The sequence below is a fragment of the Chiloscyllium plagiosum genome, unplaced genomic scaffold (assembly GCF_037043375.1).
Source record: "Chiloscyllium plagiosum isolate Xiang-an unplaced genomic scaffold, Cpla_swu_hap1 HiC_scaffold_21, whole genome shotgun sequence".
Lineage (NCBI taxonomy): Eukaryota > Metazoa > Chordata > Chondrichthyes > Orectolobiformes > Hemiscylliidae > Chiloscyllium > Chiloscyllium plagiosum.
Window position 1 is genome coordinate 8,400,223 of NW_028270159.1, and position 23,978 is coordinate 8,424,200.

The 23,978-nt window shown below is 45.5% G+C and overlaps 1 protein-coding gene across 5 annotated transcripts in view; it reads left to right on the forward strand.

Annotated features, from left to right (window-relative positions):
• Positions 1-23,978, forward strand: part of nup214 (nucleoporin 214) — a 188,923-nt gene that overhangs the window by 63,033 nt on the left and 101,912 nt on the right. For 4 of the 5 annotated variants that reach the window (XR_015760678.1, XR_015760677.1, XR_015760679.1 and 1 more), the window contains exons 23-24: positions 1,581-1,709; positions 3,643-3,751. Coding sequence is in view for 2 of the 5 variants with exons in the window: in XM_087998212.1 (XP_087854338.1) it covers positions 1,581-1,709; positions 3,643-3,751 (238 nt within the window). In the remaining 3 variants the exon portion in view is untranslated. The remainder of the gene's footprint in view (positions 1-1,580; positions 1,710-3,642; positions 3,752-23,978) is intronic. The other variant, XM_087998213.1, reaches the window with a different exon arrangement.

Below are 23,978 nucleotides of genomic sequence, written 5' to 3' on the forward strand. Positions count from 1 at the left end.
CATTTTTCAGCTCATTCCTTCTCTTCATGCCCTCCCTACTCAGCTTCGTCCAATTGAAAGGCAATGAATCACTTCCTTAGGGAAACAGTGGCAGTCTCATCCCACCGCAATCAAGCTTTTATCTTTCTTAGGTAGACGGTGACTTCAAGCCATGGATAATTGATTCAAGAAGAACAAGTTAGTGGCAGTGAAAGCTCATTCATGCTGTCATTACCATTCTTACCGATTCCAGTGCTCCCCCTCACAGCCTCCAATCTCTGTGATCTTCAGTTCTTCCAAATCTCTCTCTCTCATTTGCTAACTTGCTGGCCCCGTCGACTCATGGTTCCACCGAGCTTCAAATTGTAAATTCTCATTTAAGTGGCGGATGGAGTATAATTCAGAAAAATGTCAGGTGCAGCATTTTGGGAAAGCAAATCCTAGCAGGACTTATACACTTAATGGTAAGGTCCCAGGGAGTGTTGGAGTGCAGGTTCATAGCTCCTTGAAAGTGGAGTCGCAGGTAGATAGGATAGTGAAGAAGGCGTTTGGTATGCTTTCCTTTATTGATCAGAATATTGAGTACAGGAGTTGGGAGGTCATCTTGCGGCTGTACAGGGCATTGGTTAGGCCACTGTTGGAATATTGCATGCAATTCTGGTCTCCTTCCTATCAGAAAGATGTTGTGAAACTTGAAAGGGTTCAGAAAAGATTTACAAGGATGTTGCCAGGGTTGGAGGGTTTGAGCTATAGGGAGAGACTGAACAGGCTGGGGCTGTTTTCCCTGGAGCATCAGAGGCTGAGGGGTGACCTTATAGAGGTTTAGAAATTATGAGGGGCATGGATAGGATAAATAGACATCTCCTCCCTTTTGCCTGGGATGGGGCAGTCCAGAACTAGACGGCATAGGTTTAGGGTGAGAGGGGAAAGATATCAAAGAGACCTGAGGGGCAACTTTTTCATGTAGAGTGTGGTGAGCGTATAGAATGAGCTGCCAGAGAAAGTGGTGGAGGCTGGTACAATTGCAACATTTTTTAAGAGGCATTTGGATGGGTATTATGAATAGGAAGAGTTTGGAGGGATATGGGCTGGGTGCTGGCAGGTGGGATTAGATTGCGTTGGCATATCTGGTTAGCTTGGGCGAGTTGGACCGAAGGGTCTGTTTCTGTGCTGTACATCTCTTTGACTATGTGCATGTGCTCTTGCCTCCCGATATTTGTAATACCCTGCAGCCCTAAAACCATTAAAACCTGTGCATTCCTCCAATTCTAGCCTCTTGTGTATCTCTGATTTCTTCCACACCTCTACTCATGAGCTCTCTATCTATTGATCTCTCTCCTCCTTTTACACATTCTTTAAGATCTACTTCTTTGACCAGACTTTTGGTCACTTGTTCTGATATCTCTTTATGCGGCTTGGTGCCACACTTTATTTGAGAATGCTGCTGGTAAAGCAGCTGATGCCATTAAAGATGCTACATAAATGCAGTTGTTGTTGCAATATTGGAAGCTTTCATAATTTGCACAGATGGCCTCTCAAAAGCTTGTTTTTTGTTTTGCTCTTTATTTCCTCCCCCTCCCACCCCCGCCCATGCTCATCAGTTCCAAAGCCAACAGGTAAGATGGTGAAACCTGGAGCACCAGCGGCTGAGAAGCCAGCCACCAGCCTTCCAGCTGCCCAAGCTGCTGCTCAGGCAGCTTTCCGGAGACAGATGACCAGTCAGGTGCCAGGTAACTAAGCCACTTGAGCGTAAGCTGCCTGTGATGGGATGGGGGTGGGGGCAGCTGATGCTCACCTTGCTTTGGAGGTTGGTCTTGTCTTTTAAGAAAAAAAGAAAATGGTAGATTCCAGGATGCAGTGTTCCAGAGATGCAGACTGTTGAATGAGACATTAAACCAAGATGCCACCTGCTGTCCCATGTGGACTTAAAGATCCTTTGGCCATTATTCCAAAGAAGGGCAGGGAGTGTGCTGATATTTGTTCCGAAATGAAGTATTTTTAAAGAACACTGTAGCTGGCCGTTCTCCCACTTATTTGTGGGAGCCTGTCCCCACAAACTCACTGCCTTGTTTCACACTGCTGCCAGAAGCACTTGATTGGGTGTAAAATGCTCTGAGATATCCTGTGGTCATGAATGCCACAAAATAAATTTGACTCCTTCTTAAATTTAGCGTTAGCCACTGCTGTTGGGAGAGAATGGAGATCAGACGATGACCTAAGGATCCCTGCGCCACCTGACCTTCCAAAGATTTGTTCGGTTCCTTTTTCTTTCCATTTGTTGTGTCCGGCAGTGACATGGGAGACATGGACGGGCAGGAGGGTGCCCTCAGAATTGTGTTGTCCTACCATTGCATCTTGGCTTATTCATTTCATTTACAAACAGTTGAAGTGGTTGCTTCATGCAACTCTTTGAAGTTCCATCTCTTAAGCCAAACTAAAGCTGACAAAGACAAGGATGCGGCCAAACTACATGAAAGTAGAAGTGGTCTTCAGTTAAGAAACATGACGAGGAAAAGGGAAAATGACTCCTAATGAAGACTTGAGGGCAATGACTTTGTTTGATCACTATGCTACCAGCCTCCTGCATTTGACCATAAACTGCTCCTAGAGATTGTGCAAAGATTTTGTCCTTGAATGAGACACCACCTTACATGAAATATGAAAGATTGCACTGTCATTTGCCAACCTAAAGATGGTTAGCTTTGAAGCTGTTAGTTTAAAAAAAAAAATCAGATTGGCAGAACGTGAGCTGTGCAATGACCTTATAATATCAAACAACAACAACTTAAGTTCATTTTTAGGACTGAACTGAGGAGAAAGTTCTTCACCCAGAGAGTGGTGAGTCTGGAATTTTCTGCCCCAGGAAGTGGTTGAGGCTAAAACATTGTTTTTACAAAGAAATTCGATATCGTTCGTTGGTGTAAAGGGTGTGGGGAGAAAGCAGGAACAGGGTACAGAGTTGGGAGGTTAGCCATGATCATATTAAATGGCAGAGCAGACACAAAGAGCCAAATTACCTACTCCTCTTATTTTCCAATATAGCACCTCCAATATCCCAAGGTGCTTCAGGATTGTCACACAATCAGCAGGGCCCCCTACTTGAGCATGGGTCATATGAAGGTACTTTGGAATAAGCAACCAAAAGCTTGATCCAAGAGGTAGGTTTAAAAGGATATTGTCGAGGAGGAGAAACTGGTCGTGAAGTGGGGAGATGTTTCGGAGAGGAATTGCAGAACGTGAAGCTTGGTATGTGAGAGCATGGATATCGACAGTGGAACAATTAAAATCAGTTCATCCAGAGCTGGAGGAGCCCAGGTAGGTCAGAGGTTTACATGGTGACAAGAGCTTACAGAAATAGGGAGGAAATTTGACCATGTGGGGATTTGAAATGAGGATGCCAATTTTAAAATTGGAACATTCCCAGAACAGGAACTAAAGTAGGTCAGTGACGATCGGAGGCGGGATGTTCAGATGTGCCGTACAGTGAATGTAAATTGCATGTTTGTACTTAGTTACAAGAACGTAATTTGTGTCTTTAACATACAACGAGAAAGCACTCACCTTAACAGCCCAGTAAATCTGTTCAATTAGTGACATGAAAACATGTGTAATTGAGACATACTGTTTTAATTTGAATTTTGATTTTATTTTTGCCAAACTTAGCTGCAAGTGCGAGCTTCCCCGAACCTGAACAAAAAGAAGCTCCTCCAACCATTGCGCTTCAAATCCTGCCCAGTACAGGCCTGCCTCCGGGTCCACCATCTGTCCTCAGGTCAGTTTACCATCCTCAGGTAGAAGGCAATGCAGACTACTGTCATCAGTGATTGGACTCCTCCTTTTCAGTTGCTTGTTTTAAATGCTTTGCTTTTATAAGTGTTGCAGGAGTTTGTCCAGCCCCTGCTGTCTTTTGCACCATTCCGTTAGATCAGGCAGCACTGTGTTTTCACTCTTGTCTTCCACACCTTGATGTCCATCCCCTTTCAGTGACAAACTGCTCCTGACATTACCTTCAGATGACCCAGTTCCAGCCTCACTCACCAAGAGAAATAGTTTCTCTCAATCCATCTGTTGATCAATCGATCTATCTTGTCAGCTTGTCTATCATTTTAAATGTCCCAATTTTAGCACCCCACTTTGCTGAAGGAACGATGAACCAGGTTTATGCAATGCCCTAATAATTTACTCCTTTCAGCCCTGCTGTCATTCTGGATCATCTGCAGTGCTTTCCTTCCAGCCTTTGCTGCCTTACTGAAGTGTGGTGCCAGAACTGAAGACGCCTCATCTATACCAGCTTCATGCTTTTGAACACTTCATGACTGCCACCCTTTAAGAGACAGTACACCATGGCCCCTTCATTTTTTTGTTTATCTCCAGCCACCTTCCATTCTTGCATGCTCCCACTCACTGTCACACTGCATGTGCTACAATTCCACAGCATCTGTGGACAGAGAAACTGGGTTAATGTTTCAGGTCAGTCACTGGCCCTCAGGACCGGTGACAGGTCATTGAGCTGAAGAGTTACCTTTGCTCCTGTCCCCACAAGTGCTGGCACTTCCCAGTCTCATCTGCTCTTCGTGCAGGTGCTGGAAATCTAGAATATTTAGTAATGTATTACGTTGTACTGTTTCTCGGCCCACTCTTCCTTCTGCAAACTACAGTTCTCTTGTTCTCCATGCGATCTAATTCCTACCTTAGTAACATCTGTAGGTGAATGTATTTACAGCTGTTCCTGCTTTAATGTAGTCATAATATGAAAAATAAGTGTGGAATGCCATTTATCAGTTCTTGTTGATCCTGTTTTGACTTGAGTTGAATTGAAGTTCAGATTGATAACTCTAGTCTGATGGCGAGATTGTCCAAGCACTTTCTTGATTGGCTGTGTAGATGTATAAACTGCGCCATAATGGCCATGCTCTGGGTAGTGTTCTGTAGGTGATTATATGACAGCCAATTTTATTAAGTACTAACTCCAGGGATCAATTTGTGGGACTTGTGCGAAGTGGAGCTACTTTACCTATTCTCCCCTTCATTAACCAGAACATGATGTAACCTCAGGCTTATTTCCTGTCTTGTCTCTCCATCAAGATTAATTACTTTCAAGGTATTTTTGTATCTATAGTGTTCCCTCGTAGAACACGTAAAGTTAATGATCTCTTAAAGTATAGTAGTTGTACTCTGTGAAAGAAAGAAATACTTCAAAGATCTATTTGTCTTTCTCCTGGTGAAACTGAGTTGAATCTGTGATTTTCTTTGTTAACTTGTGCAGAATTTTAGTATCTGAAATTGTCAGAGTTGATTTTCTTGTGCTGTGGGTGATGTTGTCAGCTTGCCTTTAGGTGGCACTATTGCTGCTCTGGTTCAGGTTAGAATGATCAGAATCCACTGGGAAAGGGGAAGCTTGCAGTTGGAGTTGTGGCCAGTTTGTCTCCTTTACCATATTATATGGTAATTACAGCACAGATTCTGCCCTACGTGCCTCTGCAGTGTTTATGCATCACACAAAGTTACTCATATCCATTGTCTTCATGTCCCATCAGCATATTCCTCTATTCCTTACGACCTCAACCTATCCCCTTAAATGCATTTGCATTCCATTGACCGTCAGTGTTTGTGGTACTGAGTTTCTAACCATTCTTTGTTTGAAGTTTCTACCGAATTCCTCCTTGCTGACTATCTTATGATCCCGTATCCTGGTCTGCCTCTCAATCATCATATCAAATCCTCTCATAATTTTAATCACTTTGATCAAGTCACCTCCTCGATCTTTTTTTTTCCAGTCAAATGAGCCCAGCCTGTTTTAATCTTTTCAGATAGTTATAACTTTTCAACTGTTATCACTTCAGCAAAACATTTTTACAATGTCCTGTGCAGCGTTTATATGTTTACCCTGTGGGGACTGAAGCAAACATTTTCAGAACTGTGGAGCAAGAGCAGGTCAGAGTGGATGTTGTTGGTTCACCTTACAGAGAGCTTGCTTTAGGGATTTACGTGTTAGCCTCATGGTCCTACCCGTGTACCTGTGACCTTCCAGTTACCGGAGCACCACACACAGCATTTATTTAATTTTAGAAACGATTGGAGAGTCTATATTCCTACGGCGGTTTCGGGTTGAGCTGACTGGCCTGAATCCTAGTGGTTTAGGATTAGAAGGCAGATGTTTCTGTTGTTTAATAGCCTTCTGGTGAAGCATAGTTCCTATTATTAATCTTTGTGAGACTGTAATATATGCTTCAATTAATCTGTAAGCAGGGATGTATCTGGTATAGAACAATCGAAATCTGTTTTGGATCAGAATCCTTTCACATGGCATGTGTGTAAAATGAAGTATCAAAAGGAATTGTGTGAAATGTATAATCCCTGGAAAAGGCCAGTGCTCTTTCATTCATTCACCATTCATTAAGATCATGGCAGATCTGTCTGTACATAACTCCAATGGAGCACCTTTACTCCATCTCCTTCGATACCCTTACTCCGTTAAGCAACTATTGATCTCTGATTTGAAGTGATTAATAGAACCACTATCTGCTGCTCTTTGTGCATCTTTAGTGAAAGACCTGGCACTGATTTTGAAATCATGTCCCAGCCTTTCGGGGCAGCTGCTGTTTATTGGCATGGGTGAGCATTTTCACGTGGTTCACATTTTAAGACTCAGCATATTCCATCCCCTGTGCCACTATCAATTCTCAGTGAGAGAAAGCCCAGACTGTATAAATCAGCAGATATTGGGGGCATGAACCTTTCTGACCTCTGAAATTGCAGCTTTAGAATTGATGCCTTCTTTACAATCAGTATTCCTTTCCCCCATTGCACTCTGCTTCCTCCTCCATACTTCTGTTTCCCCAAACCTTCTTTCACTTTCCGGCTTACTATACCCACCTCACTTGGACCACAGCCTGACTCAGGTGGCAAAGTGGCTCAGTGGTTAGCACTGCTGCCCCATAGTGGCAGGGGCCCAGGTTCAGTTCCAGCCTTGGACAATGGTCTGTGTAGTGTTTGCACATTCTCTCCATGTCTGTGTCAGTTTCTCTTAGGTGCCCCAGTTTCCTCCCACAGACCAAAGATACGCAGGCTAGGTAGGTTAACCATGGGAAATGCAGAATTACAAGGAGAGGGTAGGGGAGCGGTTCTGGTGAGATACTCTTCGGAGAGTCCGTGTGGCTTTGAGGGGCCGAATAGCCTGCTTCCGCACTGTCGGGATTCTGATATTCCTGTCTTGTTCAGGAGCTCCTCTTCGGGTTTGTTCCCATTCTGACCAGTGGCCAACATAGATGCTGTCTTTATCGTATCTCCCCACCCACCATGGCCTCTCAAAGCATCTGCTTTCTGCATCTTTCTCAGGAGCTGCCTTTGCCTCAAGAGTTTCTTCCATTTTAACCTCTGTGTTTCTGTACTTGAACTCCCGTTGGAGGAGTTTGCTTCCTGTCCATGAACCTTGTGTCCTGTTGTTGCTGAATTCCATTGTGCTTTACTGTCAGCATTTCCCATTTATTTCAACACTGGCAGCTGTCCCAGTTTATTACTACTACACAGTGGCTTTGAGAGGGTTGCTGAAGTCCTACTGATTTATTTTTAAACATGCTCTTGGGCAATACAACATGCAAGTTACTTTCAAATCAGGCAATGCAGTGACTGCAGAGTGATGTTCAGGTCCGTTCTGAGGAGCGTGTGCCCTGTACCTTAATCTCAGCAATGATGCATGTAATGTGTTTCTGATTGGCATCATTAACTGCCTCACAATGGCTCTGTTTCAAGAACAATTTGTATTTCTCTAGTGTCTTTACACAGTAAAACGTTCCAAGATGCTTCAGATTGTTGTAGAAACAGAGCCCAGGAGCAAAGTGAGTCATGAGACCCTTCAAGTCTGTCCATTCGGTATGCTCATGGTTGATTTGTGATCTCAATGTCATACCCCTGTTTTATCCCCATTCTCCTTGATGCCTTTAATAGCAGGGAAAAAAAAATCAGTCTCTTGTCAGACCAAACGTGATGATCAATCACACAAGAATATTTTGTGATTAGATTGAGAAATCCTGGTTAAATGAATAGATTCTAAGACAGATCTCAAAGTGGGATGGGAGGGGAAAGGTTTGAGCTGTGTGAGAACTGTGGCACAAAGAGCCTTTTTGTTCCATGTTGTGAAATTAATGCAATAATATTAAGGACAGCAGAATACATTGTTAGTGGTCATTAATTGGAATCACCTGGAACTGTACTGTGACATTTCTTGCTCTGGGAAATGGAGGTGGTTTTCTTTTTGAGTGGTTTGTCTGTCAGACAAGTGGATTAAATTTTGAAAGAGATTTGCTTGTCACAGGCTGGGCATTCTATGAAGCAAAGGGAAATTGCCCCCTGTTGAAATGTGAAGTGGGCAACTTGTGTTTTCTCGCAGCCTTTCATGGCTGCTCCATATTTCAGGTCCTCTAGCCATGGATGCCAGAAGCACTCAGTGTTGGTGGCTCATCATTGGCAAGTGTTAATGACACCCCTTTCTTCCTTCCTTGTTTCCAACCTGACAGCTCAGTTCAATGCTCGAGGTGTTTTTGCGTGAACTAGTTGATGTGAATGTATAGCTTTCTAACTTCACCTTGAAAACATCATGTTCTTGTTTTAAAAATGCTTTATCATAGCCTCAGGATATTTCACAACCAGTCAGTTACTTTTGAAGTTCAGCCTCTGACCTCGGTCGCTGTACCTCTATCCTCTCTTTCCCTTGGGAAAGCTATATATTCTTTAAATAAAGACCCTGCAAAACTTTACCTACCTGAGCCAGAGAGCCCAGGAAAATGACACAATTCTCAGTTTAGATTATGTATATTATTGTAGCTTTTGTCTCCGTCACTAAGCACTCCCATTGCATTTTGATTTAATTTAGTGTTGTCACATACACCGAAGTACAGTGAAAAGTTTTGTTTTTCATTTCCCTGTAAACTGGGCTTCTGTTCCTAATTGGTCATGCAACTTTGAAAGTTGGCCTGAGTAATGATAATTAAACTCCCTTGTTGCTTGTCACTTAAATAAAACACTGTCTAGTTCATTCATGTGCTTTAGGGAAGGAAATCTGCTATCCTTTCCTGGTCTGACCTACATGTGGTGACTCTTAACTGCTGTCTGAAATTAATTGAGCAAGGAATTTCAATCCAAGGGCAATTAGAAACTGGTAACAAATACCATAAAACCCCAATTCAATGAAATAATACAGAAATTTCTGTTTTTAAAGCCTTTCTGGTGGCTATTATTATTCTTAATACAAAAATACCCTGAAATCTGTTTAGTCATTCAGTTGTTGAGGTTTAGAGTAATGTGGTTGTGGTTATCAATGTGTGATTGGAAATTTTGAATATAGAGACAGTTTTAACTCATTCTTAATTGCCCCAGTTTTTATCCACCTCTTTTTAAAAAAAAACGTGTACTACTTCTAGAGCTGTTCTGTTACCTTTCAAACTCGAGTTCGAGCCACATTGTCTGAATGTGGCTTTATTGGCTTTTATTTGTTTGGAAAAGGTGTTTGAATATTAATCAAACAGTAGTAAGTTTATAATGTGCTTTTTGACTTTGATGAAGATTTCACACTTTGCTTCTCTCTGAAGCCTCCAGGGATTTGTCATGGAGCATGTTGACAATCTCCTGATCACCCTGTTGTTTAACTCCCTAGAAAGCTGTTAGGGTTTAGCTCCTTTCCTGATTGGTGTAAGAGAATTAGAAATTTCTTGTACTACCAGTTTGTCTTTTCTGTTTGGCTGTCTGCCAGTATGTCTCAATATCCTAGAGGAGGGAGCGGATCTGGGGTCTGCAGATTAAATTTCACAATCAGTCACCACCTTAATCATTCATCCCCACAGGCTGTGGTATGTACTATTTACAGGATATTCTGCAGCCAGTCCCCTGAGCTGCTTCAGCAGCACCTTACAGAACTCTGTCTTCTTCCATCTCGAAGGATGATGGCAGCAGTTAAGTGGGAACTCTATTCCACCTGCAAATTCCCCTTCAAGCCATTCACCATCCTGATTTTGAAATTATCTTGCTGTTCCATCCTTGTCACTAGGTCAAATACTGGAGCTGTCTTTCTAACAGCACTGTGATTGGACCACCTTAAGGCCATTTCAGAATGGCCAAGATTGGTGGGTTTGCCAGTGCTTTGATTTTTCTCCACCGTTGCTGCCAGACCTGCTGAGCTTTTCCAGCAGTTTCTGTTTTTGTTTACCCTGATGTCCAAAGGTTAGGTTAGAGATCGATATTGTGGCCTGGGACTAGGCAGGTAATGGGTGATTTGATTGAGGTCTGCAGGACATTAAACTGAACTAATGGGACTGATAGAAGTTGTTTCTCCTGGATGAGCATTCTCGGGTGAGGGTACATGGACGAGATCAAGCCTTTTAGGAGTGAACACCTCAATGTTTAAAACTTGGAACTTTCTTCCATTGATGATGGTAGGTCAGTTGTTAAATTTAACTCTGCATTTTTATTCAGCAAAGTTGTTAAAAGATACTAATCTTGAAGGTGACAGGGTACACTAGGGCACTTTAAAAAAAAACCCACTGGGATCTTGGGCTTCCTAAATGGAGTTATTGCATACATGAGCAGGGGTATGCTCAGTGGAACTTTTGTAATGCTCCAGTTAGGCCACCAGTCAAGCATTGTGTCCAATTCTTTATTTTAGTGCACTCATGGGATGTGGGTGTCACTGGCTGGGCCCAGCATTTATTACCCATCCCTGGTTCCCCCTTGAGAAGTTGGCGGTGAGCTGCTTTCTTGAACCTCTGCAGTCCGTGACAACTTACTGTAACCTAACCCTCTGAGTCCACGTATCACTCTGGTAAATCTGTGGTGTCCTCCCTTCGAAGCCAGTTTTTGTTTTGTCTACTCTTAGATGTGAGCATCATTGCCAAGGCCAGCACTTCTGTCCATGTTTGACCACTTTATGGAGGATGTGCGGGACTTTGAGAGGAGTTTAACCAGAATAATTTCCGGGATAAGGGATTTTAGCTACAAGATTGGCATTGTCTTTGTTGGAATAATGGAGATTGGACGAGAGAGAAAAATAAAGAAAGAGAGTGTGTTGCTGTCACCTGATAGTTCAAGGTTGCTGATATGGGCAAGAGTGTTTTTAACCCAGTGGGTGCAACCAGCCTGGAACCCATTGCCAGTGAGGACTGTAGAAGAGGAGGCAATGGATGATTTCAGAAGCAAATTGGAGGGCTCTTGAGCGAAATAAAGGGGTTGGGACTGACTGGATTGCCATACAGAGAGCCAGCATGGACTCAGTGGGCTGAAAGGACTCCTCTGCCATCATGCCTATACAGTTTTGAGAGGCATGCCAGCCATCTGGAGTGAGCTTACAGATCAGCCATGATCTCAGTGAAGGGCTAAAGGGTCCTCTCCTCTTCTTAAGATCCTGTTGTTTCTGCTTCCTTTTGCTCAAACTTATTCTCTGTCCAGAAGTTGCAGCTACTTGGTAACTTTCAAGTCCCAATAAAGGCCTTTTTGGCTTTCCTTTTCTGTGTTAAGGTTTGAGGTTATTTTGGGAATTGGTTGAAATGAACCTTTGATCCAACACAATTGTAATTAAATGCAGCATCTGAAAGACGAGAAACGGAAAACTCTTCTCCTTATTTCTCGTTTCAAGGCTTTGTGGAGGCATAAATATAAGCAAGAAAAATGACAGTGAATCTATTCTAAAGGTGATTGTCAAAGATAATGACTGTTATTGTAACAAAGGCAGCAACCATTCAAATGTAAGGTTTGGCCTTGGGTGTACATTCCAGTAGTTTCACTTTGAAAGTAATTGGAATAAATTAGCAATAACTGCAGATGTCACCAAATTGTATGAGTGGAGCACAAAGAATATAAAGAGGCTGTCTTTTATCTCCGATCTAATCCTGTTTCTCAACAGTTGTTCAAAGTGTACTATGTACATGTGTCATTGTTAGACATTCCAGCATGACACACATTCTGCTAATTGTAAATGTTTTAATCTGCTTTAGATGTAGGTTCCCGATACGACACTGTCACAGTTTTCAAGTTGTGCAAACATATAGACCACTCGGCCCGTCTAGCCTGCCCTATCATTCAGTAAGATCATGGCTGATATGATTATGGCTTGAACTCCATGTTCCTGCCTACACGCAATACCATTAGGTTCTTGACTGAAGAGAGTTTATTTCACGTTGCCTTAAAATGGGAAATTACCCCACTCTTACTGCTTTTTGTTGGGAAAAGACAGTTCCATAAATTCACTGCCCTCAGAAAAATTTCTCCTTGACCCCCCCCATCTTGAATGGGAAAACCCTTTATTTTTAAACTGTGTTCTGTTCCCTTAATTTAGTCTCCCACAAAGAGCAACAGCCCTTCAGCATCCACTCTGTCAAGTCCCCATGGGATAATATAATTTTCAATAAGATCTCCACCTCTGTAGACCATGGTTTTCATTGCTCCTGGAGGTTACACATTCACCTTCCATGGCCTTAAAATCTAGCATTCCCTCCATACACCTTTCCTCCTCCTCCTCTTCCTCCCTCGAAGATGATTTCTTCAATCCTGCCTCTCAGAGTAGGTCTTTGGTCTTCTGACCTTGTCATCTTATGTGACAGCACACCCATCTCCCCAGACTTCCCTGTGTTTTCAATTTTGTCTGAGTTTGCTCCAGTATGAATCCTTGTGACATTTTGTGACATTGTGCTGCACTCTTACAGTGCAGCACTCCCTCAGTGGCACCGTGGAGTGTCAGCTGGGATGTGTTGCTTAGGTTACTGGAGAGGGATTTGAATCCATTACCTTCTGCGTAAGGTGTGAGGGTGAGTCACGTCTGATGCCTAACATCGAACTTTCAAAAGTTTTGATCAACCCTCTTGTACACTACCCTTACCAACGTCTGCACTCGTACCATGTTACCCTTACCATGTTACCTTACCTTACCATGTTACCCTTACCAACGTCTGCACTCGTACCTTGTTACCCTTACCAACGTCTGCACTCGTACCATGTTACCCTTACCAACGTCTACACTCGTACCTTGTTACCCTTACCAACGTCTACACTCGTACCTTGTTACCCTTACCAACGTCTGCACTCGTACCATGTTACCCTTACCAACGTCTACACTCGTACCTTGTTACCCTTACCAACGTCTACACTCGTACCATGTTACCCTTACCAACGTCTGCACTCGTACCTTGTTACCCTTACCAACGTCTACACTCGTACCTTGTTACCCTTACCAACGTCTACACTCGTACCTTGTTACCCTTACCAACGTCTACACTCGTACCTTGTTACCCTTACCAACGTCTACACTCGTACCTTGTTACCCTTACCAACGTCTACACTCGTACCTTGTTACCCTTACCAACGTCTACACTCGTACCTTGTTACCCTTACCAACGTCTACACTCGTACCTTGTTACCCTTACCAACGTCTACACTCGTACCATGTTACCCTTACCAACGTCTGCACTCGTACCATGTTACCCTTACCAACGTCTACACTCGTACCATGTTACCCTTACCAACGTCTACACTCGTACCATGTTACCCTTACCAACGTCTACACTCGTACCATGTTACCCTTACCAACGTCTGCACTCGTACCTTGTTACCCTTACCAACGTCTGCACTCGTACCATGTTACCCTTACCAACGTCTGCACTCGTACCATGTTACCCTTACCAACGTCTGCACTCGTACCTTGTTACCCTTACCAACGTCTGCACTCGTACCTTGTTACCCTTACCAACGTCTGCACTCGTACCATGTTACCCTTACCAACGTCTACACTCGTACCTTGTTACCCTTACCAACGTCTGCACTCGTACCTTGTTACCCTTACCAACGTCTACACTCGTACCATGTTACCCTTACCAACGTCTACACTCGTACCTTGTTACCCTTACCAACGTCTACACTCGTACCTTGTTACCCTTACCAACGTCTACACTCGTACCTTGTTACCCTTACCAACGTCTACACTCGTACCTTGTTACCCTTACCAACGTCTACACTCGTACCATGTTACCCTTACCAACGTCTACACTCGTACCATGTTACCCTTACCAACGTCTGCACTCGTACCTTGTTACCCTTACCAACGTCTGCACTCGTACCATGTTACCCTTACCAACGTCTGCACTCGTACCATGTTACCCTTACCAACGTCTGCACTCGTACCTTGTTACCCTTACCAACGTCTACACTCGTACCATGTTACCCTTACCAACGTCTACACTCGTACCTTGTTACCCTTACCAACGTCTGCACTCGTACCTTGTTACCCTTACCAACGTCTACACTCGTACCATGTTACCCTTACCAACGTCTGCACTCGTACCTTGTTACCCTTACCAACGTCTACACTCGTACCTTGTTACCCTTACCAACGTCTGCACTCGTACCTTGTTACCCTTACCAACGTCTGCACTCGTACCTTGTTACCCTTACCAACGTCTGCACTCGTACCTTGTTACCCTTACCAACGTCTGCACTCGTACCATGTTACCCTTACCAACGTCTACACTCGTACCTTGTTACCCTTACCAACGTCTGCACTCGTACCTTGTTACCCTTACCAACGTCTACACTCGTACCATGTTACCCTTACCAACGTCTACACTCGTACCTTGTTACCCTTACCAACGTCTACACTCGTACCTTGTTACCCTTACCAACGTCTACACTCGTACCTTGTTACCCTTACCAACGTCTACACTCGTACCTTGTTACCCTTACCAACGTCTGCACTCGTACCTTGTTACCCTTACCAACGTCTACACTCGTACCATGTTACCCTTACCAACGTCTGCACTCGTACCTTGTTACCCTTACCAACGTCTGCACTCGTACCATGTTACCCTTACCAACGTCTACACTCGTACCTTGTTACCCTTACCAACGTCTGCACTCGTACCTTGTTACCCTTACCAACGTCTGCACTCGTACCATGTTACCCTTACCAACGTCTGCACTCGTACCTTGTTACCCTTACCAACGTCTACACTCGTACCATGTTACCCTTACCAACGTCTACACTCGTACCTTGTTACCCTTACCAACGTCTGCACTCGTACCTTGTTACCCTTACCAACGTCTGCACTCGTACCGTGTTACCCTTACCAACGTCTACACTCGTACCATGTTACCCTTACCAACGTCTGCACTCGTACCTTGTTACCCTTACCAACGTCTACACTCGTACCTTGTTACCCTTACCAACGTCTGCACTCGTACCGTGTTACCCTTACCAACGTCTGCACTCGTACCATGTTACCCTTACCAACGTCTGCACTCGTACCTTGTTACCCTTACCAACGTCTACACTCGTACCATGTTACCCTTACCAACGTCTACACTCGTACCTTGTTACCCTTACCAACGTCTGCACTCGTACCGTGTTACCCTTACCAACGTCTACACTCGTACCATGTTACCCTTACCAACGTCTACACTCGTACCTTGTTACCCTTACCAACGTCTACACTCGTACCATGTTACCCTTACCAACGTCTACACTCGTACCTTGTTACCCTTACCAACGTCTACACTCGTACCATGTTACCCTTACCAACGTCTGCACTCGTACCTTGTTACCCTTACCAACGTCTGCACTCGTACCGTGTTACCCTTACCAACGTCTACACTCGTACCATGTTACCCTTACCAACGTCTGCACTCGTACCATGTTACCCTTACCAACGTCTACACTCGTACCATGTTACCCTTACCGACGTCTGCACTCGTACCTTGTTACCCTTACCAAAGTCTACACTCGTACCTTGTTACCCTTACCAACGTCTGCACTCGTACCTTGTTACCCTTACCAACGTCTACACTCGTACCTTGTTACCCTTACCAACGTCTACACTCGTACCGTGTTACCCTTACCAACGTCTGCACTCGTACCATGTTACCCTTACCAACGTCTACACTCGTACCTTGTTACCCTTACCAACGTCTACACTCGTACCGTGTTACCCTTACCAACGTCTACACTCGTACCATGTTACCCTTACCGACGTCTGCACTCGTACCTTGTTACCCTTACCAACGTCTGCACTCGTACCATGTTACCCTTACCGACGTCTGCACTCGTACCTTGTTACCCTTACCAACGTCTACACTCGTACCATGTTACCCTTACCGACGTCTGCACTCGTACCTTGTTACCCTTACCAACGTCTACACTCGTACCATGTTACCCTTACCAACGTCTACACTCGTACCTTGTTACCCTTACCAACGTCTGCACTCGTACCTTGTTACCCTTACCAACGTCTACACTCGTACCTTGTTACCCTTACCAACGTCTACACTCGTACCTTGTTACCCTTACCAACGTCTACACTCGTACCATGTTACCCTTACCAACGTCTGCACTCGTACCATGTTACCCTTACCGACGTCTACACTCGTACCATGTTACCCTTACCAACGTCTACACTCGTACCTTGTTACCCTTACCAACGTCTGCACTCGTACCATGTTACCCTTACCAACGTCTGCACTCGTACCTTGTTACCCTTACCAACGTCTACACTCGTACCTTGTTACCCTTACCAACGTCTGCACTCGTACCTTGTTACCCTTACCAACGTCTACACTCGTACCTTGTTACCCTTACCAACGTCTACACTCGTACCTTGTTACCCTTACCAACGTCTGCACTCGTACCATGTTACCCTTACCAACGTCTACACTCGTACCATGTTACCCTTACCAACGTCTGCACTCGTACCTTGTTACCCTTACCAACGTCTACACTCGTACCTTGTTACCCTTACCAACATCTACACTCGTACCTTGTTACCCTTACCAACGTCTACACTCGTACCATGTTACCCTTACCAACGTCTACACTCGTACCATGTTACCCTTACCAACGTCTGCACTCGTACCTTGTTACCCTTACCAACGTCTACACTCGTACCATGTTACCCTTACCAACGTCTGCACTCGTACCTTGTTACCCTTACCAACGTCTGCACTCGTACCTTGTTACCCTTACCAACGTCTACACTCGTACCTTGTTACCCTTACCAACGTCTACACTCGTACCTTGTTACCCTTACCAACGTCTGCACTCGTACCTTGTTACCCTTACCAACGTCTACACTCGTACCTTGTTACCCTTACCAACGTCTACACTCGTACCATGTTACCCTTACCGACGTCTACACTCGTACCATGTTACCCTTACCAACGTCTGCACTCGTACCATGTTACCCTTACCAACGTCTACACTCGTACCTTGTTACCCTTACCAACGTCTACACTCGTACCTTGTTACCCTTACCAACGTCTACACTCGTACCATGTTACCCTTACCAACGTCTGCACTCGTACCATGTTACCCTTACCAACGTCTGCACTCGTACCATGTTACCCTTACCAACGTCTGCACTCGTACCTTGTTACCCTTACCAACGTCTACACTCGTACCTTGTTACCCTTACCAACGTCTACACTCGTACCTTGTTACCCTTACCAACGTCTACACTCGTACCTTGTTACCCTTACCAACGTCTGCACTCGTACCTTGTTACCCTTACCAACGTCTACACTCGTACCTTGTTACCCTTACCAACGTCTACACTCGTACCTTGTTACCCTTACCAACGTCTGCACTCGTACCATGTTACCCTTACCAACGTCTACACTCGTACCTTGTTACCCTTACCAACGTCTACACTCGTACCATGTTACCCTTACCAACGTCTACACTCGTACCTTGTTACCCTTACCAACGTCTACACTCGTACCTTGTTACCCTTACCAACGTCTACACTCGTACCATGTTACCCTTACCAACGTCTACACTCGTACCATGTTACCCTTACCAACGTCTACACTCGTACCTTGTTACCCTTACCAACGTCTACACTCGTACCTTGTTACCCTTACCAACGTCTACACTCGTACCATGTTACCCTTACCAACGTCTACACTCGTACCTTGTTACCCTTACCAACGTCTACACTCGTACCATGTTACCCTTACCAACGTCTGCACTCGTACCTTGTTACCCTTACCAACGTCTGCACTCGTACCTTGTTACCCTTACCAACGTCTGCACTCGTACCATGTTACCTTACCTTACCATGTTACCCTTACCAACGTCTACACTCGTACCTTGTTACCCTTACCAACGTCTACACTCGTACCATGTTACCCTTACCAACGTCTGCACTCGTACCATGTTACCCTTACCAACGTCTGCACTCGTACCATGTTACCCTTACCAACGTCTACACTCGTACCATGTTACCCTTACCAACGTCTACACTCGTACCATGTTACCCTTACCAACGTCTGCACTCGTACCATGTTACCCTTACCAACGTCTACACTCGTACCATGTTACCCTTACCAACGTCTGCACTCGTACCATGTTACCCTTACCAACGTCTACACTCGTACCATGTTACCCTTACCAACGTCTGCACTCGTACCATGTTACCCTTACCAACGTCTGCACTCGTACCATGTTACCCTTACCAACGTCTGCACTCGTACCTTGTTACCCTTACCAACGTCTACACTCGTACCTTGTTACCCTTACCAACGTCTGCACTCGTACCTTGTTACCCTTACCAACGTCTACACTCGTACCATGTTACCCTTACCAACGTCTGCACTCGTACCATGTTACCCTTACCAACGTCTGCACTCGTACCTTGTTACCCTTACCAACGTCTGCACTCGTACCTTGTTACCCTTACCAACGTCTGCACTCGTACCTTGTTACCCTTACCAACGTCTGCACTCGTACCTTGTTACCCTTACCAACGTCTACACTCGTACCATGTTACCCTTACCAACGTCTACACTCGTACCTTGTTACCCTTACCAACGTCTGCACTCGTACCATGTTACCCTTACCAACGTCTACACTCGTACCTTGTTACCCTTACCAACGTCTGCACTCGTACCGTGTTACCCTTACCAACGTCTGCACTCGTACCTTGTTACCCTTACCAACGTCTACACTCGTACCATGTTACCCTTACCAACGTCTGCACTCGTACCATGTTACCCTTACCAACGTCTGCACTCGTACCATGTTACCCTTACCAACGTCTGCACTCGTACCATGTTACCCTTACCAACGTCTACACTCGTACCTTGTTACCCTTACCAACGTCTGCACTCGTACCATGTTACCCTTACCAACGTCTGCACTCGTACCATGTTACCCTTACCAACGTCTGCACTCGTACCATGTTACCCTTACCAACGTCTGCACTCGTACCTTGTTACCCTTACCAACGTCTGCACTCGTACCATGTTACCCTTACCAACGTCTGCACTCGTACCATGTTACCCTTACCAACGTCTACACTCGTACCTTGTTACCCTTACCAACGTCTGCACTCGTACCATGTTACCCTTACCAACGTCTGCACTCGTACCATGTTACCCTTACCAACGTCTGCACTCGTACCATGTTACCCTTACCAACGTCTACACTCGTACCATGTTACCTTACCTTACCATGTTACCCTTACCAACGTCTACACTCGTACCATGTTACCCTTACCAACGTCTACACTCGTACCATGTTACTCTTACCAACGTCTGCACTCGTACCATGTTACCCTTACCGACGTCTACACTCGTACCTTGTTACCCTTACCAACGTCTACACTCGTACCATGTTACCCTTACCAACGTCTACACTCGTACCATGTTACCCTTACCAACGTCTGCACTCGTACCATGTTACCCTTACCGACGTCTACACTCGTACCTTGTTACCCTTACCAACGTCTACACTCGTACCATGTTACCCTTACCAACGTCTGCACTCGTACCTTGTTACCCTTACCGACGTCTACACTCGTACCTTGTTACCCTTACCAACGTCTACACTCGTACCATGTTACCCTTACCGACGTCTACACTCGTACCTTGTTACCCTTACCAACGTCTACACTCGTACCATGTTACCCTTACCAACGTCTACACTCGTACCATGTTACCCTTACCAACGTCTGCACTCGTACCTTGTTACCCTTACCAACGTCTACACTCGTACCATGTTACCCTTACCAACGTCTACACTCGTACCATGTTACCCTTACCAACGTCTGCACTCGTACCTTGTTACCCTTACCAACGTCTACACTCGTACCATGTTACCCTTACCAACGTCTGCACTCGTACCTTGTTACCCTTACCAACGTCTACACTCGTACCATGTTACCCTTACCAACGTCTGCACTCGTACCTTGTTACCCTTACCAACGTCTACACTCGTACCTTGTTACCCTTACCAACGTCTGCACTCGTACCATGTTACCCTTACCAACGTCTACACTCGTACCATGTTACCCTTACCAACGTCTACACTCGTACCTTGTTACCCTTACCAACGTCTGCACTCGTACCTTGTTACCCTTACCAACGTCTGCACTCGTACCTTGTTACCCTTACCAACGTCTGCACTCGTACCATGTTACCCTTACCAACGTCTACACTCGTACCTTGTTACCCTTACCAACGTCTGCACTCGTACCTTGTTACCCTTACCAACGTCTGCACTCGTACCATGTTACCCTTACCAACGTCTGCACTCGTACCTTGTTACCCTTACCAACGTCTGCACTCGTACCATGTTACCCTTACCAACGTCTACACTCGTACCTTGTTACCCTTACCAACGTCTGCACTCGTACCTTGTTACCCTTACCAACGTCTGCACTCGTACCTTGTTACCCTTACCAACGTCTGCACTCGTACCTTGTTACCCTTACCAACGTCTGCACTCGTACCTTGTTACCCTTACCAACGTCTGCACTCGTACCTTGTTACCCTTACCAACGTCTACACTCGTACCATGTTACCCTTACCAACGTCTGCACTCGTACCTTGTTACCCTTACCAACGTCTGCACTCGTACCTTGTTACCCTTACCAACGTCTGCACTCGTACCTTGTTACCCTTACCAACGTCTGCACTCGTACCTTGTTACCCTTACCAACGTCTGCACTCGTACCTTGTTACCCTTACCAACGTCTGCACTCGTACCATGTTACCCTTACCAACGTCTGCACTCGTACCATGTTACCCTTACCAACGTCTACACTCGTACCTTGTTACCCTTACCAACGTCTACACTCGTACCATGTTACCCTTACCAACGTCTACACTCGTACCTTGTTACCCTTACCAACGTCTGCACTCGTACCTTGTTACCCTTACCAACGTCTGCACTCGTACCTTGTTACCCTTACCAACGTCTGCACTCGTACCTTGTTACCCTTACCAACGTCTGCACTCGTACCTTGTTACCCTTACCAACGTCTGCACTCGTACCATGTTACCCTTACCAACGTCTGCACTCGTACCATGTTACCCTTACCAACGTCTACACTCGTACCTTGTTACCCTTACCAACGTCTACACTCGTACCATGTTACCCTTACCAACGTCTACACTCGTACCTTGTTACCCTTACCAACGTCTACACTCGTACCTTGTTACCCTTACCAACGTCTACACTCGTACCGTGTTACCCTTACCAACGTCTACACTCGTACCGTGTTACCCTTACCAACGTCTACACTCGTACCTTGTTACCCTTACCAACGTCTGCACTCGTACCTTGTTACCCTTACCAACGTCTACACTCGTACCGTGTTACCCTTACCAACGTCTACACTCGTACCATGTTACCCTTACCAACGTCTGCACTCGTACCATGTTACCCTTACCAACGTCTACACTCGTACCGTGTTACCCTTACCAACGTCTACACTCGTACCATGTTACCCTTACCAACGTCTGCACTCGTACCATGTTACCCTTACCAACGTCTACACTCGTACCTTGTTACCCTTACCAACGTCTACACTCGTACCATGTTACCCTTACCAACGTCTGCACTCGTACCTTGTTACCCTTACCAACGTCTGCACTCGTACCTTGTTACCCTTACCAACGTCTGCACTCGTACCATGTTACCCTTACCAACGTCTACACTCGTACCTTGTTACCCTTACCAACGTCTACACTCGTACCTTGTTACCCTTACCAACGTCTGCACTCGTACCATGTTACCCTTACCAACGTCTACACTCGTACCATGTTACCCTTACCAACGTCTGCACTCGTACCTTGTTACCCTTACCAACGTCTACACTCGTACCTTGTTACCCTTACCAACGTCTGCACTCGTACCATGTTACCCTTACCAACGTCTGCACTCGTACCATGTTACCCTTACCAACGTCTGCACTCGTACCTTGTTACCCTTACCAACGTCTACACTCGTACCATGTTACCCTTACCAACGTCTGCACTCGTACCTTGTTACCCTTACCAACGTCTACACTCGTACCTTGTTACCCTTACCAACGTCTACACTCGTACCATGTTACCCTTACCAACGTCTGCACTCGTACCATGTTACCCTTACCAACGTCTACACTCGTACCTTGTTACCCTTACCAACGTCTGCACTCGTACCATGTTACCCTTACCAACGTCTGCACTCGTACCATGTTACCCTTACCAACGTCTGCACTCGTACCTTGTTACCCTTACCAACGTCTACACTCGTACCATGTTACCCTTACCAACGTCTACACTCGTACCATGTTACCCTTACCAACGTCTACACTCGTACCTTGTTACCCTTACCAACGTCTGCACTCGTACCTTGTTACCCTTACCAACGTCTACACTCGTACCATGTTACCCTTACCAACGTCTACACTCGTACCTTGTTACCCTTACCAACGTCTACACTCGTACCTTGTTACCCTTACCAACGTCTACACTCGTACCGTGTTACCCTTACCAACGTCTACACTCGTACCATGTTACCCTTACCAACGTCTGCACTCGTACCTTGTTACCCTTACCAACGTCTACACTCGTACCTTGTTACCCTTACCAACGTCTACACTCGTACCATGTTACCCTTACCAACGTCTACACTCGTACCATGTTACCCTTACCAACGTCTGCACTCGTACCTTGTTACCCTTACCGACGTCTACACTCGTACCGTGTTACCCTTACCGACGTCTGCACTCGTACCTTGTTACCCTTACCAACGTCTACACTCGTACCATGTTACCCTTACCAACGTCTGCACTCGTACCTTGTTACCCTTACCAACGTCTGCACTCGTACCTTGTTACCCTTACCAACGTCTGCACTCGTACCATGTTACCCTTACCGACGTCTGCACTCGTACCATGTTACCCTTACCAACGTCTGCACTCGTACCTTGTTACCCTTACCAACGTCTGCACTCGTACCATGTTACCCTTACCAACGTCTACACTCGTACCTTGTTACCCTTACCAACGTCTGCACTCGTACCGTGTTACCCTTACCAACGTCTACACTCGTACCATGTTACCCTTACCAACGTCTACACTCGTACCTTGTTACCCTTACCAACGTCTGCACTCGTACCATGTTACCCTTACCAACGTCTACACTCGTACCATGTTACCCTTACCAACGTCTACACTCGTACCTTGTTACCCTTACCAACGTCTACACTCGTACCATGTTACCCTTACCAACGTCTACACTCGTACCATGTTACCCTTACCAACGTCTACACTCGTACCTTGTTACCCTTACCAACGTCTGCACTCGTACCTTGTTACCCTTACCAACGTCTGCACTCGTACCATGTTACCCTTACCAACGTCTACACTCGTACCTTGTTACCCTTACCAACGTCTGCACTCGTACCGTGTTACCCTTACCAACGTCTACACTCGTACCATGTTACCCTTACCAACGTCTACACTCGTACCATGTTACCCTTACCAACGTCTGCACTCGTACCATGTTACCCTTACCAACGTCTACACTCGTACCATGTTACCCTTACCAACGTCTACACTCGTACCATGTTACCCTTACCAACGTCTGCACTCGTACCATGTTACCCTTACCAACGTCTACACTCGTACCATGTTACCCTTACCAACGTCTACACTCGTACCTTGTTACCCTTACCGACGTCTGCACTCGTACCATGTTACCCT